This window comes from Orcinus orca, chromosome 8, assembly GCF_937001465.1.
Source record: "Orcinus orca chromosome 8, mOrcOrc1.1, whole genome shotgun sequence".
Lineage (NCBI taxonomy): Eukaryota > Metazoa > Chordata > Mammalia > Artiodactyla > Delphinidae > Orcinus > Orcinus orca.
In genome coordinates, this window is record NC_064566.1 from 68,902,168 (window position 1) to 68,918,840 (window position 16,673).

Here is a 16,673-nt window from a genome sequence, read left to right on the forward strand (position 1 = left end):
ACTCTGAAGGAAGTTCTCGTCATGGTTTTGAGTACGACCTTTCATTTTTAGTCAACTTCTGCTCTTAAATCCCAGAGGTGCATAATATCAGCTTCCAAGATTGAGGGTCACATGACAAGGAATTAACCGCAAACACTTATTAAAATGTTATTATGAGAATATACTAGTGCCTTTTCCAGTTTATGACCTTTTTCAATGTCATTTAACCTTATAAAAGAAAAATTTATTTAAAAAGGTATTTGCAAGCAAAATAATATTTTATTGAAAATTCAGAAGTTACAGTACTTTAAGACATTTTTTCATATTATAAAGAAAAATAAGTTAAAAGAGAAAGAATTAACTCAAGTGCACTGATATTTAGTTTTCATTCAAACAAACATCATTTTGAAAAACCAAAATCCATAGCTTAATTTATTCACGGTATAAACACATATTTTCCTATTTCTCATGAAGAAAACTAATGGAATAATCTTCAGAGTAATCTTTCAACACATCACCTTCCTGGATCCAATTTAAATGGCAAATTAGTATCTAACTCCACAGACTACTGGAGTGTGTGTATGTGTATACATAAGAACTAGGTAACCTTGATATAAAATTTTAAGAATGAGAGTGATTTGTCACTTCATTTTATCATAGGGCAATAAACAGCATTTCTAAAGCATGTTTTCTTATCCCCTAGGTCAAAACCAACCACTTTCAGAAAGGTGTTTAGCCTAGTGAGCACTAGTGGCATAAGTAAGATTAATTATGGTTAATCATACTGCCAAAGTGTTAACTATTACAGTCAGCCATTTAGTATTAAGAAGTATCTTGTTATGATTTTTAGAACAAAGTCTCTCAAATTTTCTTATGAAGGGGAGCTAATTGAGCCAAAAAGATTAAAAGACTCATTTTTAAAAAACTCATTTTATAGTATCAATGGTCTATATTTTTACCAAATTATTTTCTCAACAGAACATATTCATTGAGCCACTGGTATCACTTACATAATTTTATTTGTTATTTCCATTAGCTCTATTATGTATCCTCTCCCTTTCAAATGAAGAAAGGAGTGGGTACATACTTTCAGTAAACAAATGCAGTACTAAGCTGCTGTACTGCCATCTCTGGCATGTCAGTCCCAGAAGATGCCACGGGGAAGCTACAGTAAGCATGTCCACAGCTGGACATGGCACTAATGTAGGATGTCAATTAATATCCCAATTAATATTTGTATAGTACTTTACAGTTAGAGAGCTTTTCTGTAACTACTATGAAAACAGTGAATGAAATCACCCCACGTTAGGACATTTACAACATGCACGTTGCATAAAATGCTTACAAAAATGTTAATTGCATTACATAGGCAAAAGGCAGAAATTGTTTCAATAGAGGAGAATCCAGAGAGGACAGAATTAAAACATAATGTAGCACTTGCTAACACAGTGCTTTTTTTCATTTGGTAACACCATACAAATTTGTCTTTAACTAAGAAAAAACTAGGTCTTACTTCAGTTGTGGAGAAATCTGGCCATGGCGGGACAAGAAAATACTCTGATAAAAAATAAAAAAGGTCTGAAAGCCACTGTTTTGACAAGTTGACTCTGAAACTGGTGAAACCCTTTTGGCTGTAAGGGAACAGTGATGACTGACTTAGCTCAGAGGTCATCAGAGGTGAATAAAGCTTTCCTCCCCCCCCCCCACTCCACTAGTAGAAAAGGCTCGTAGGCACCTGATTAGCTTTCAGAGAAGAGGGTGATTTACTGTGGTGGCAGATGAAATGCTGAAGTCATTTAAGCAATAATGTAATGGACCAAAGATACCGGATACAAAATTTGACAGGTGCAATCACTCTCATTTTTCCAGGTCCCAAAGTAAAATCAACAGCTGGTTTAATCAAAATATCTTCTCCAAATGTTATGACTCTTTAAAACTAAATTTTCAGAGGAAAAATACTGCTTGATTTTTTGCAAATAAAACACATCATTAAAAATCCTTAAGTAAGAGTGCATTTATACATCTAAATAGTATTTCTTGTTAAGAATTAAAACTGCTCTCTCCCTTCTTAGCCCCTCTTCCTTTCTGCATTTCAACTTTTCTCTTGTATTTAAAGTACTGATAGTTTAGTGAATTGAGTACTGTATGTCAAGTCAGCACTCATTGCTTAAGGAAGCCTGGTTGATAATGTACTCAACATTTGTTCATTGAATTTAAAATTTATATATTACTATTATCAGCTATTTGAAATTTCATTAAATGTGATAAATTCCGTAAGGAAAATAAACAAAGGCGAAAGTATAAAAATAAAATATCACACATAGACTAGAAATACTATCTGAAGACAGCTGACAAAAACCTAATAGTGCTTTCTATTAAATAATAGTCTTCAAGTCATATTATACCAAGTTATACATTAAAAAACACCTAATTTACTCTTAGATTCAAGATTATATAACATTAGTTTCAATGACAATTACTTTGCCTATAACTTCTTCCACATTCTCCCGTGACTAAAGGTTCAACATAACAGATTTGACATAAAAGTGTCACAATTATTGGTGATTCTCAATGCAAATGTTTTTTAAAAAGTTTTGATTCTTAAGAATCTGTACCAAAATAAAGCTTCTGATATATCTTTGGATTATACTTGATGACTCAATGATGTAAGCAAAAAAATACTTGAGCTAACATTTACATATAAAAATATAGAATATATACACTACTGTGATCTTGGTGATATCTTACAGTATTACAAATTAGAGTATCACCAACCTGACTAAAAAGTTCGATGAGTTTTAAAGTATGAATTTAAAAAAAAATATCAAGATTCTTAGTTTTAAACTTAACCATTTTCATATTCCATGCCCACTGAGATTCTCTGTTTTGGTTAATAACTGGGCTTGAAGAATATGGAGGAATAAAAGGTATTTCTCTGGAAGAAGCCTGGAGTGTCTCAGTATCTAGCAGAGTTTATTACTGTCTCGGTTTTTTCCTAGGCCTGAATCTTTCTCTTATTCTGCCCATTCAGATCAACGGAAGGCTATGATAAGGAAAGCCATGAGGCCGAAAAGAGTACACAAGTCCTGTATTGTGTCAGATCTCTATTTCTTGCCATTAGGAAAGATAGTGCCTACAAACCTAGAAAGAAAGAAACAATAAGGAGAGCTGAATCCACACACAGGACGGCTGGGCACCTTCTACCATCCAGCAGTTAAACCAGCAAGGCATTTCTATTCTGTTTTAAAAGCATTGCTTCTTTCCCATGTTGAGGCTTACACGGCCATAGTGCAGGCTTTTGAGAGTTCCCTGACTTTCTGCTCAGGTCACATATACTTGTCAAAGATCATGACTTACAAAATACTGAAATATAATTAAACAGACTTAATATTAAGGTTAAACAACATAATTGATTCTTTTTGTAGGATGTGAAGTGAAAGATAAAAAATCCTGGACTGGGAATCAAAAGATCAGGTTCTCTTCATCTCAAGGCTGAGTGGTCTTGATCAAGTTACTTAACCATCCTGGCTATTCATTTCCTCAGGTAAAAAAAACAAGGGAATATGTATTGGATAACTTTTAAAGTCTCTCAAATTTGGTTGAAACACTAAGTCAGAATCTTGCACAGTGCCTTTTGGTTTTCAATATGAAGGTAAGCTACCATTAAAGAATAGTGTAAAAATAATTCTGGTTTGGGGGATTTTCTGATTCTTACATTATGGCTAATGAGAGTTTTCTAAACTTCCACGGGGAAAACATAAGTATTTGGCTCTCTAATAAAAACATAATCGAGATATTTCTACATTATATACAAAGTATACTTTAAAATTCATTGGGATGGTCAGATTTTAGTCACCTATACTTCTTTTATTCTCTTATTGTTGAAATCCTGTTCTCTCCTCAACTCGGTGGTAACAGAGTAGCATGGAGGTAAAAGAGAGAATCCTGGTTAAAGTATTTGATTGAGAGAAGAATAACAGAAGCATTTTCATTCTTTAATTTTTTTAACATTTTAATTTTTTCAATTTTCAGAACTAAAATTTTTGAAATTGCTGCTAATACGTAAAGCCACAAATCTGTCGTAGTTTATCAGTATTGGTAAAGAATTATAATTTATTGCCAAAATATCAATGTTGTGCCGAAAGAAAATGGTTTTTAAGTGTATGGCAATGTGTTCCAATGTTCTTATTTTCATCATTTTCAGACTTGAGGCTCATAATTCTGCTTCTACTATTTCAAACCAGATGTAATGCATGTCGAATTCAAATTTAAAGAGGAACTTTGTGGAGTGCCAGCGAAAACTTTGACAGTAGGATAAATAATTTCTTCAACAGTCACATATGCACCTAACAAGAAACCAACAACTCCAGTGAACGCGATAGAAATATTTTTCAGGATCATCCATATACTGTAGTGCTCCTTAGAAAATGTAAGAATTTCAACCAGAGGCGGCAGGATCAAGGCCAATGTGCTGCTGCTCACAGCTCCGACGAAGGAAATCACAATGTCTAAACGAGGAATCAGAATCGCTCCAGCACCTAGAAAATTGAAAATACAAATTTTCCTTATGTAAATATTTAATACTTATATGAACACTAACTGTAGATACATTCACTACATTAAAATTAATTGATGCAAGTAGGCACTACTAAACTATTGCTTGTGGGAGAATCTGTCACATTCTGTTCTGAGCTAAAAAAGAAAACAAAGAGAGAAACCAAAACAGTGAGTGATATTTCTCGGACTTTGACTTATCAACAGAGTTTCTTACATAAACGACTTTTAATTTTTGCTATGAAGTTCTGGGTGAAGAATGTATTTTCATTACTCTGCCATATAGCTCATTCTATAAAGCACAAAACCTGGGGTGGTGTGATATAAATAAATCATTAAATAAATGAGAGAGAAGAGATAGCTATTCCTTACATTAGAATTCCAATTAACCAAAATAGAAGAAACATTGGAAATAGAAAATCATTATTAAGCAAACACCACGGTAATAACTGTTGCAGGAAAAGTCGATGAAGGATGCTAAAATTAGTGGGCAAAAACGGTATGAGAACAGGATATCTCTCTACAAGATATTTATCAATTATAAAGGGAAAAAGAGTACCTTTACAGTGGAGACATCTGACAGACACCACCTTAACCAAGTGATCAATGTTAACATCACCAGTAATAAGAAATATTGATGCCACGATGTGATGTACTGAGAAGTGCAAAGCATCACCTGTGGCACTCTTGTTAAAAATGCCTAACTTCAACCTAATCATAAGAAAGCATCACACAAATCTACACTGAAGGAAATTCTGCAAAATTACTGACACTTCAAAGACATCAAGGTACATAAAGAAAGATAAAAAAAGATAACTGTCAAGACTGGAGGAGACTAAGTAGACATGACAAGTAAATTCACGTGGGACCTTGGATTGGCTCCTTGATCAGAAAAAGGGTATCAGTGGGAAAACTAGCAAAATCAAAATAAGGTCGATTAGTTAACAGCAGTGTATTAATGTTAATTTCCTTAACTATACTGTGGTATGTAAGCTGATAACATTAGAGGAAATTGAGTAAAGGGCTTATGGTAATTCTACTTTCTTTTACAACTTTTCTAAGTGATTTCAAAATGAAAAGTTAAAAAAAAATAATGTACCATTATTGTCAATAGGATTTTAGTCCAAGCTACCATCAAGTCTTCTGCAAGTTTTGATCTGGAACTTTCTTGATCTTTATCTTTATCTTACCAAATACCGACAGGAGGTTTGCAAAAATGAAGACTTATATTCAGGACTTCCCTGGTGGCTCAGTGGTTAAGAATCCGCTTGCCAATGCAGGGGACATGGGTTCCAGCCCTGGTCTGGGAAGATCCCACATGCCGCGGAGCAACTAAGCCCATGCGCCACAACTACTGACCCTGTGCTCTAGAGCCCGCGTGCCACAACTACTGAAGCCCACATGCCACAACTTCTGAAGCCCAAGTGCCTAGAGCCTGTGCTTCACAACAAGAGAAACCACCGCAATGAGAAGCCTGCGCACTGCAACGAAGAGTAGCCCCCGCTCGCCGCAACTAGAGAAAGCCCGCGCACAGCAACGAAGACCCAACGCAGCCAAAAATAAATAAATAAAATAAATAAGTTTTTTTAAAAAGACGCATATTCTTTCTCCAAATTGTCCTTAGATGGTTCATTGAATGATCTGTTGAGGGTTGGAGCTGCCATCAGAAATAACAGCTGAGTTTGCTCACATGAAAGCTGTGACAACTATATCACCACTGCCACCAAAGGTGACTACGTAACCACAGTTCCAGCTGTGAGGACTCTAATTATGTATGTGTTGGCTTTCTTTACTTGTCTTCAAAAGGTATCAGTTTTCTCTCCAATCTTTGTTATCCCTCTTTTATTTCTAAGTTTACCTCCTTTTGCTTTTCTTTTTTCTCTGTCTTTGTCTCTTACTGAACTTTCTGTGGTATATATACAATTTAATTCATGCTCTTTGTAATTAAGTCTTGAGTTTGCAGTCTACTGGCTTCTTTGCTTCTTAATTTTCAGTTTATGGTTTTCTCCCCTCCCCTATTCTCTTTGTGGCCCTCGATGTTTTTCAGGAGGATGTGGAATTAATTTGGAAACACCACATTTCTTAGAACCACAATTATTTACCACTTTTTATTTAAATTATTACAAAAGCTAAAACCCTAAAAATTATTTTGAGATCATAAATCTAGCTGCACACCTACAAGGCTGAAGTACAAGAAACCTTCCTAAGTAAAACAACTGAATTTGAAGAAGTTGGAACTCTAAACTAGAAATACTTTATAAAGTGGACCCGTTTAATGGATGCGTGCTACATCCTTTTAACACTTCTCTCAAGGGAACTATAAAGTATAACTCTCAAACACAATCAGAACCTTTTAAAATTCATTGACTATATCCATTTTGTGGAAACATGCTTCACCTACTTATAGTAGGTGGCAGTATTTAAAAGGACAACCATACAAACATGACTACAACCTTGCCATCTGAAGAATGGAATCTATTTTTCATCATTAGTGTTTTCCGATAATCCAATATGTTACTAGTAAATCAAGTGAAATGTTGGAAAACCATGCGGAGGAACACTATAGTATTTTAGAATTTACGCATTCAGACTAAAATTCCACTTATCAAACACTTTTAATTTTTTTGTGTGCGTGTGGTACACGGGCCTCTCACTGTTGTGGCCTCTCCCGTTGTGGAGTACAGGCTCCAGACGCGCAGGCTCAGCGGCCATGGCTCACGGGCCTAGCCACTCCGCGGCATGTGGGATCTTCCCAGACCGGAGCACGAACCCGTGTCCCCTGCATCGGCAGGCAGACTCTCAACCACTGCGCCACCAGGGAAGCCCTATCAAACACTTTTAAATCATGAAATTTATTGATTAAAGTCATTCTTTCAATGTTATATAACCAATAGATATCTGCAAGTAAAAAATGGCTTGAAACGTTATTTGATAATGTTATTAGTCAGACAAGGAAGAGAAATATATACACTTTAGGCAAATCCAACATAGAAGAACTCAAAAATCACAAAAACAGTAAGTCAAAGGAAAGCTTGGGATAAGGATAGTTTATTCATTACAAATATTCGCTATAGGATTACTATAAATAGGTTGCCCCTTGTCATTTACAGACAGTTGTTATGAATATATCTATTAAGTACTAATTAAGCTTATCCAGTATTTCCCAAAACTATATTATAGAGAAAAAGAATGTATCCTTAAGGTACAAAGTTTCCTCTAACATTAAAAAAAAGCCTATTTAGGTCCATTTTTTTGCATCTAAATGGTGAAAGCAGATATATCAGAAAATAAAATAAAATGCTTGATATTGTAACATCAACAACAAAACTGTGAGAAACACTCTAGCACATAAATTTTAATTACACAAAGAGTGAATGGTCCTCTCCATATACCTACTGACTCTTAAGATAGAATATTAGTGTACAGAATGGTACTTTTTCTCATCTGCAGTGACAACTAACTTAAATGAAGGATTTTAGTATGTCTTCTTAGTATTCTACAAACTACCAAAGATTTATGCTTTATGTCGTCATAGTTTACTAAAAGTAGAAAGAACACTCTCAAATCCAAGGGCTTTTCAAATTAGAAATAGTAGAAGGATCAATGAATTGGACAATAACAGAAATAAGCAGTATTTAACATATTTTGCAGGTTCAATTCAAACAGGGAGTCAAAATACTTGTGTCAAATCAAAATTTAACAGCTTTTTCTACAGGTCTGCTTTTAAAATAAAAGGCATTTCTTGTAGTCCAAGGTGGCCTCTGGCCAGTTTCTATCCACTCTTCTCCCTCACCTGTGCAATGCCTATCTAGCAGGTAAGTGCCTACAGGGAACATGCAGGAAGAGTCTGACCCATCCTTTCAAGCTTCTGAGTTCCACCAAGAAGATACTGTGAAACAGTGATTCAAAGACTAAATGGAGACTTAGACATAACCAGTATAACCCAAGCTGATGAGCCCACTACTTTGAAGACCCGTCCTGTAAACGTGGATTCAGTTTTTGGAAGGGATTATGGAACGCTGAAACATGCAAACCCAGCTGAGCCTCCACTCTCATTGCTAGTGCTGCACTGCCTGTTCTACAGATATGACAAGGTCCCATCAGCTCTCCACACATTCATCAATAAAGAGCCTGACCCAGAATCTCATCAAGTGCTTTGGAGAATAGATTCAAAACAGTCCCGTCATGAATATCACTTGGCTTTTACTTTAATTTGGAAGGATGGGCCAAGACGTGAATGAAGCTCAGTGTCCAATGATGTGTTTCAGTGAAGTAGGACAGAATATGGCACGCTCTGTGTTCTCTTTGTTCAAAGTATGCTGTAAATATAACCCTCATATATGGTTAAGTAGGTTTACCCACTTTTAACTAAAAGAAAGAAGCAGCAAAGAAAAAGCTGCAGTCCTCTGTGACATGAACTCAGCTCCTGAGGAAAAGCCCTGGCTTCTGGGAATAAACCCTGGTAACAGATGTGCAGTATGGTCTGTACCTCAGCAGACAGGCAGCTCAACATAACGACAGCAGCCCATGTGCAGAAACGGATGAAGTTATTAAAATTCAGTAACTAACTCTAAAAGGAGACATACTATCAGAATAGAACTGTCTTACATCTACTGATAAAAGGACTTTGACTGAAATAAGTCTTTGTATTTAGTAGTTGTCAAAATGTCAATAAAAGCAATGTGTAAAAAATATTCCAAAATGTTTTAAAGTAACTTTTTCCTCCTGAATGTTTCATTAGTCGTCAAAGTATGGGCTTATTGACGTCATTCCTCAATGTGATTTCCCTTCTTAGTTTACTTATTTCATTTAAGTGATTACTTTGAAAAATAAGTTTTATCTAATTTTCCCAGTTTTGCTTTTTCTTTGAACACAATGTAATACACCCAATTCTTTAAATCTAGGCATAAGCTCCACCCCAAGCTGCTCAATGTAATTGACAGAGTTGCCCAGAATTTCTAGTTCTACCATTCTCTAACCTTGAGTGGGCCAAGATGGTTATTCACATCTTCTATAGAATTTCCAAAGCTGCTTGTTCCCCCAAATCCCCAGTAATCTGGTCCCTGGTATCATTCTAAGCCATTCCGTTAGTTCAGTGTTGCAGTCATCTTTCTATTTGAGATTATCGTAAAAGTGGTGGCAATAAAACAATTATTTCTAACTACTTTGTTAATATTTTTAAATGTCTTATCTTCATTTCACAGTTGAGGAAAGCAGGAATCAAAGGTGGTTTATAACTTACCTAAAGACACCAGCAAGTAAGTGGGAGGCCTGAGTTTGAACCGTCAGTTCAGTGTGACTGTAAAACTCATACTCTCTCCACTATCCCAAACTCAAGCTCCCTCTCCACGAGCCTCCATCCTTAATTCTACCTTGTGGAGGCATTCTACAATGTGAAACTTTAATAAGAGATTATACACACTCCTTCAAATAATAAGTAAAATAAGCCACTGAAATTATTAAAGACCAAAACAGAAAAAAACCCATTCGTATAGGTAGACATGGAGAGTTAAAATGTTAAATATACAAAAGTTAACAGATACAAAAAAGTTGAGGAAAACTAGAAAACCAAAGTAAAATGTGTACCAACAATATAAGGGGTCTTTTATGCATCTGATTTAAATATACTTATATTTCAATCATGAGTGAGGTCATTTCCAAAATAATAAGTTGATTAGTTGTTTTAAGTGTGATAGGAACTAGTTTGTGTTTTTCTTCTATAGATATAGAATAACAGAATTTTAAACCAAAATGTATCCCAGCTAGGTGAACAAAATTGTTTTAAAAATATAAAAAAATATACTTTTAAGTAGCTTCATTATAAGAAATTCAACAATAAAAATCATTATGCTATAAATATGCAGTGATACTTACAAGTAATAGTAACCAAGAAGGACCTTATAGCAAATTCACAGATTTGCTTCCATTTAGCATGAAATTTGGATGTGATCACAGGGATAATTATCTCTGCTGGAACATAGAACTGAATTGAATATGTCACAAAGATGCCGAAGGAATAGAGAATTTTCACTGATTGATATAACCTGTTAAAAAATTTCAAAATTTAGTCATTCTTTTATTTCCAGCTTTATTGAGGTATGACTGACCAATAAAATTATAATACATTTAAAGTCCACAACGTGATGATTTGATATACGTATACATTGTGAAAGAATTCCCACAACTGAGTTAATCAACAAACATATCCATCACCTCACATATTTGCCTTTTTTTTCCGTTTTGGCGATAACACTTTGATTCTGCTCTCTTGGCAATTTCAATTATATAACACACATCAACCACAGTCACCCTGTTATACATTAGATCCTCAGACCTTATTCATCTTTTAACCGAAAATTTGTACCCTTTTACCAAACTCTCCTCTTCTTCCCCATCCACCAGCCCCTGGCAACCACCAGTCTATTCTCTGTTTATTTGAGTCATTAAAAAGAAAGTTAGATTAAGACAACAACATGCAGGAACCTGGCAGGCATTATGCTAAGTGAAATAAGCCACAGAAAGACAAATCCTGCATGGTATCACTTAGATGTCAAGATTATAAACAGTTTCCTAAACTGTCGTCAAGCAAGAAGGAATTCAGTAAGTCTCCTTCTATAATGTATTCACCATACGAGTGAAGGAGGAAGGAAGAAAGCTGAGTAGAAATAGATTTGAGGGAGGGGATATGGGGATATATGTGTACATATAGCTGATTCACTTTGTTATACAGCAGAAACTAACATAACGTTGTAAAGCAATTATACTCCAATAAAGATGTTAAAAAAAAAAATGAAGTCCCCAAAATACAAAGTGAAAAAATTGTAAAAAAAAAAGAGAGAGAAATAGATTTGAAAATACTACAAACAGCATAATTAAGGCAAGAAGGAATGCCTTAGGGCCAGCAACAATACTATCTTAATTTTAAAATGATTCAAGATATATTTCTCAGCTTGATGCTTAAACATAAATGGTCAAGCTACTGAAATGTACAAAATAACCAAAAGATTGCTTCATATACTCTGATACGTAATTGTGGAGAATTAAATGAATATTCTTATCAGTTTATTATTACAACATTTCTTTTTTTCTAATTATATTTTAACTTACATGTTTTAAAAATATGATTACCAATATATCTAAAAATATATCATTATGTATATAAGTATAATTACTTTTCTATTTATATAAAACAAATTGTATGGGTTAAGAATCTGGTTATTATTAATACCATTCAGTAATAATTATACATAATTACTATCACTTGGTGTTACACAGAGTAGAAATGGGAAATAAAATGGTTTGGGTCTTTCAGAAGCTGGTATATTTGCTAATCATCCACCAAAGAGTAATATAGAAATGAGTGTTTAAGAGAAGCGCTACAGTCTTTTAAAATCAACTCTTCCACTTTTTACTTCTTTTTTGTTTTAAGAACCCACTAATTTCTATGTTTGATATCTACATTTTCAAGTACTATTTTGCTCTACTCAACTTTTCTATATCTTATCAACCTTTGTTCTCATTTTGGTTTTAAGCATATCTGTGGTAATTGTCCATAGGTACTAAGATTTAGAAATGAAGAGTTGAAAGAAGAATCTACCCAGTAAACTGTCTCTCAAAAGGATAAAAAAAACTTGCTTAAAGTGATAGGAATTTGTTTTGATGATATATAAGAATATAAACCAACTTTTAAATAACATATGGTACACGTTAAAAGGTATTTTAAAACTCAGTGCCAGGGACTTCCCTAGCGGTCCAGTGGTTAACACTGCCTTCCAGTGCAGCAGGTGTAGGTTTGATCCCTGGTTGGAGAACTAAGATACCACATGCTGTGGAGTGCAGCTAAAAATTTAAAAGAAAGAAGAAAGAAAGAAAGAAAGAAAGGGAAGAAAGGGAAGAAAGGGAAGGAAGGAAGGAAGGAAGGAAGGAAGGAAGGAAAGAAGGGAGGGAGGGAGGAAAGAAAAAAAGAAAGAAAGAAAACAAGTCTTAAAAACAAAACAAAACAAAACTCAGTGCCAAAGTTCTTGAAAGTTAGAGGCTATGTTTTATTCTTCTCTGTATAACCCCCCATGCACTTGGCAGGGGATAGATACTTATTAAATGTTAATTAAATTAATATTAATGATCAAAAATGGGTATGGATAGGTGATTCTTAGAAACTACGTCTAATCATTATCAAAAATAAAAATACTTCAAAAATGAAATGACTCTTGCTTGAAAACAAAGTCTGTTATACTGGTAGCAAAGAAATGTAGTATCTTAGTAATGAGCAGAAATATATTTTTTAAATAATTATTTTGCAGTCAATATATAGAATCAGATTATGGGGGAGAAAACAACTCAATAGTCCAGTGAAAACATAAGTTTTGAAAACAGAGGATTTCAAAAACTGCAATGTTTCTATTCTTTTCCCCACATTGGCTAAGAAATCAATACCTAAACAAAATTCATAGATAAGAATATCTTAATTTTTTTAAAGCTAACCTGGGAAATAGGTGGCTGACTGATTCTCTTTCTCTCAAGGTTGAATACAGAAGCTACTCTTGGAAAGAATCTAGTAAGTCACTTTCCCTCTTGGACCTTTCATGACTGTCAAGAATCTCGAGGGTTAAGATCTGTCAAGAAGTCTTTGTGAGAACTAGCTACAATCCTGTAGCATGTTCACTAGAATGTAAGCACTACGAGGGAGAGATTTTTTTATCTGTTCACTGCTGTTATCACTAGTGCCTGGGAACACTTCCTAGTACAAAAAACACATACAATAAATATCTGTTAGATGAAAAATGAATTTGATAGACGCCCTACATTTTCAATGTAATAATATTCACTGTGAGGAAGAAAATGACAGAGGAAAGGAGAGGCAGAAGCCGTTTGGGCCAGGATTCCTAGATACAGGCAACTTTAATATTGGAAGATCATGAAGAATTACTGAGGGAGAGGACAGAGGGAATAGTCCAGAATATACAAACCTTCTTTTTCCAGTTTCCCTAAATTTACTGCTTTACTTCTTTGTTTACTGTGCCTCTTGGTGAGTCCATTCTTGCCTAAATATTTTCATCTCAGGGGACAAACTCCTCAGAGTTCAGCTCCCTGATTGTGTGGTAGGGTCAGTTAAGGTGTAGTGTAGCTTGATTACCTGCCACTATTTGTGAGTTTTATTTCCCAGAATACTCAGCCTCCTATAGCTCCTATATGCTGCAAGCATGAGCTCAGACTGAAGGTTTGTTCTGTTTTGGGGGGAAAATGAAGTCCCAGTTCAATATTCTAAATAAATTAAAATACCTACTCCATACCTTCCTGGTATCTTATATGCTACTTTCCTATTTTTGGTTGAATCTCCCCTATCCATTGTGTGCTTCACGAAGAATGCCACGTGTGGGGCAGCAGACGTCACCTAACTGCTTCTCAGTGTTTGTCTATATGAAAACCTAATATCCTTGATATCTGTTAGTGGAAGTGTGTCTGCTATTTGGGTTACTTTAGTGGAAACCTTGGAAAACCTCTGCTAAAACATCATTCAACTAAGACTAGTAGCAATAAGAGAAATGCTTTTATGCCTAGAATACTATTTAACAAACGTTTACTAAGTGCCTCTTAAATGCTGAGTAATGCGCTAGATTGTGGAGATGCATCACAAACCCAGAAGATGCAGGGTTCCTGCCCTCAAGGTGCTAATGTTCTAGCTCAGAATTGTGAATTTACTTCATTATCATCTTTAAAATACACCCTTTACTTCAAAAGCTAAATGCAATATATTGAACAATATTATTCGTAACTAGTTTTAAAAAATGATGCCTCACTAAGATTGAGGGTAATAAATAATTATAACTTGGAGCCTCTCTAATCCATACTCGCTTTATTCTGGGGCTGCTTTCTAATTCAATCTTTAGAACTACCCCGTATGAACTCTGAGACTTTAAGTCAATGTGGCATCAAAAGCCCTTTACAGCTTCCCATAGCTAGCAGCTATGAGTTCCCTAGGCTCTTGTGACAGTCATTGGATTTCACGCCCAGCCGACAAAGAGTACACTGTATAGTCTCTAAATTGCTAGGCTTATGGCCTGAAGCACGGGTGGGTTGCATTTCAAGAAAGGAACATTAGATATAACCCCATGACTGTTCTAGTCCAAACTTCTCATTTTGGAAGACTATCACTATAACAGACAAGCATCTCCTCTCCAGCATCCCCCAGCCATGGCTAGTATTTTAACTGTCCCAGCTGAAGACCATAAAGAAATAAGACTATAGGCCACAGAAGGCATATATACACAATGAGAAGGTGTTACAAGTTCTCTAAAGGAGAGTATCTTGACTTGTTTTCCTGTTTTTTCCAGATTTTTGTTTCTTAGGATACAAGGCTCTCCTCTTCTAAGTAAAAAAGCAGGTGTCTAGCTAGGCTTTCTTGAATAGAAACTATGATCTGATAGTCCCTTTTTAATCAAGGCTTGCGACTAGTTCCGTTCTAACTGGGGAGCCACAGCAATTAGGGATAAGGCAAGAGGTGGGAAGGGGATGCAGAAAAAGGGAAGGATTAATTAAAGCTACTGCAGGGACAGTATCACTCGCTCAGGATTTAGTTGTGAATACCAAAAGCACTCCCTCCACAGCCTTGCCCACTGCTCCTTCACCATGTTCTTAATTCCCTGCGGACAGGAACATCTCAACTTGACATGCATGCACTCTCACCTTCGCCCTTAAGACTTTCGGTAAATACTTTCGTGAGTAAGAGTAGGGAAGAATTCTGAGATTGTTTCCCCACCTACATTTTATAGTTGACATTAAAAGTACTTGTCAAATTTATTTATAAATTTGTTTTCAGGATTTAGTCTGAATATTATTCCAAGTGGAGAAAAATACCATCCTATTTTCTAGACATTATATTGTCTTTGAAAGAGGAACTAAGCTACCATAATTTTTAGCCTTGATTCTCTTATATTAAGCTACTTAAGTTTCTACTCCACATTAAACTGTTACAAAAAAAAAGAAGCACATTTGAAGGAAACAAAATTACATAATCAACTATAAAATAGGTTAATGAAATAAATGCTGAACAACCATGTATCTTGTTTGTAGTCATGTCTCCAGCTTGAAACAAATGTATGACATTAAAACATGTTCCATCTTGAAATACCTTTGTAAATATGTCATAGCTAAAGTAAAACTACAATTAAAAATAAATAAATAAACACACTGCATGTATGCCTCTTGTGCAACCTGGAAACTATTCTAGGTACTTTCTCTCTGTCATAAATAGTTCCCTACATACCTTTGTTCTAACAACATTCTGGACTCCAGTGAAGACCCAGGATTCAAATGATTACTGAATAGCAGTCAAACTCTCATTAGGAAGCCAGCCAAAATATATACTATTTATTTTATTTTATTTTTTTAATGGGAAACAGTGCTTTATTTTTTCTTAACATCTTTATTGGAGTATAATTGCTTTACAATGGTGTGTTAGTTTCTGCTTTATAACAAAGTGAATCAGCTATACATATACATATATCCCCATGTACGTATACCCCCTTGCATCTCCCTCCCACCCTCCCTATCCCACCCCTCTAGGCGGTCACAAAGCACTGTGCTGATCTCCCTGTGCTATGCGGCTGCTTCCCACTAGCTATCTATTTTACAAAATATATACTATTTAAACTTAAGGTTTCACAGACTTCTACCCAAGCAGCTAAAGGAGTGGTGTGATTTCAATTAAATCAGCATTTATTCTTTGCATTTATCAAAACTAAGGAGTTACCTTCCATTTCATAAATAAGGTAGCAAGTCTGCATTGTAATGACTGCCAATATCTTTTTTAAATCTCCAAAGACCAATCTCTGGAAGAAGAAAAAACCCTGTATATTGCTTCATTTAGCAGAATATGGTTCTAATATTAAAGAAAATATTAAGATGTATATAATATTAATATGAATATTAATACTATTTACTTACAGTTGACCCTTGACCAACATAGAGGTGAGGGGTGCCAACCCAACCCGGACAGTTGAAAATTCACATATAACTTTTGATTCCCCCCAAAAGTAACTACTAATAGCCTACTGTTGACTGGAAGCCTTACTGATAAACAGTCAATTAACGCATATTTTGTATGTTATATGTATAGCTACATATATTTTATAGATTTATGA

At 35.0% G+C, this 16,673-nt stretch overlaps 1 protein-coding gene across 5 annotated transcripts in view; it reads right to left on the bottom strand.

The window, feature by feature from the left end:
* Positions 1-238: 238 nt before the first annotated feature.
* The window catches only part of SLC36A4 (solute carrier family 36 member 4), a 50,329-nt gene continuing 33,894 nt past the window's right edge, over positions 239-16,673 (bottom strand). For all 5 annotated transcript variants that reach the window (XM_033431924.2, XM_004271888.3, XM_049713650.1 and 2 more), the window contains 2 exons: positions 10,408-10,577; positions 239-4,517 (listed from right to left, as the gene is read on the bottom strand). In XM_033431924.2, coding sequence (XP_033287815.1) covers positions 4,210-4,517; positions 10,408-10,577 — 478 coding nt within the window. In that variant the 3' untranslated portion in view covers positions 239-4,209. The remainder of the gene's footprint in view (positions 4,518-10,407; positions 10,578-16,673) is intronic.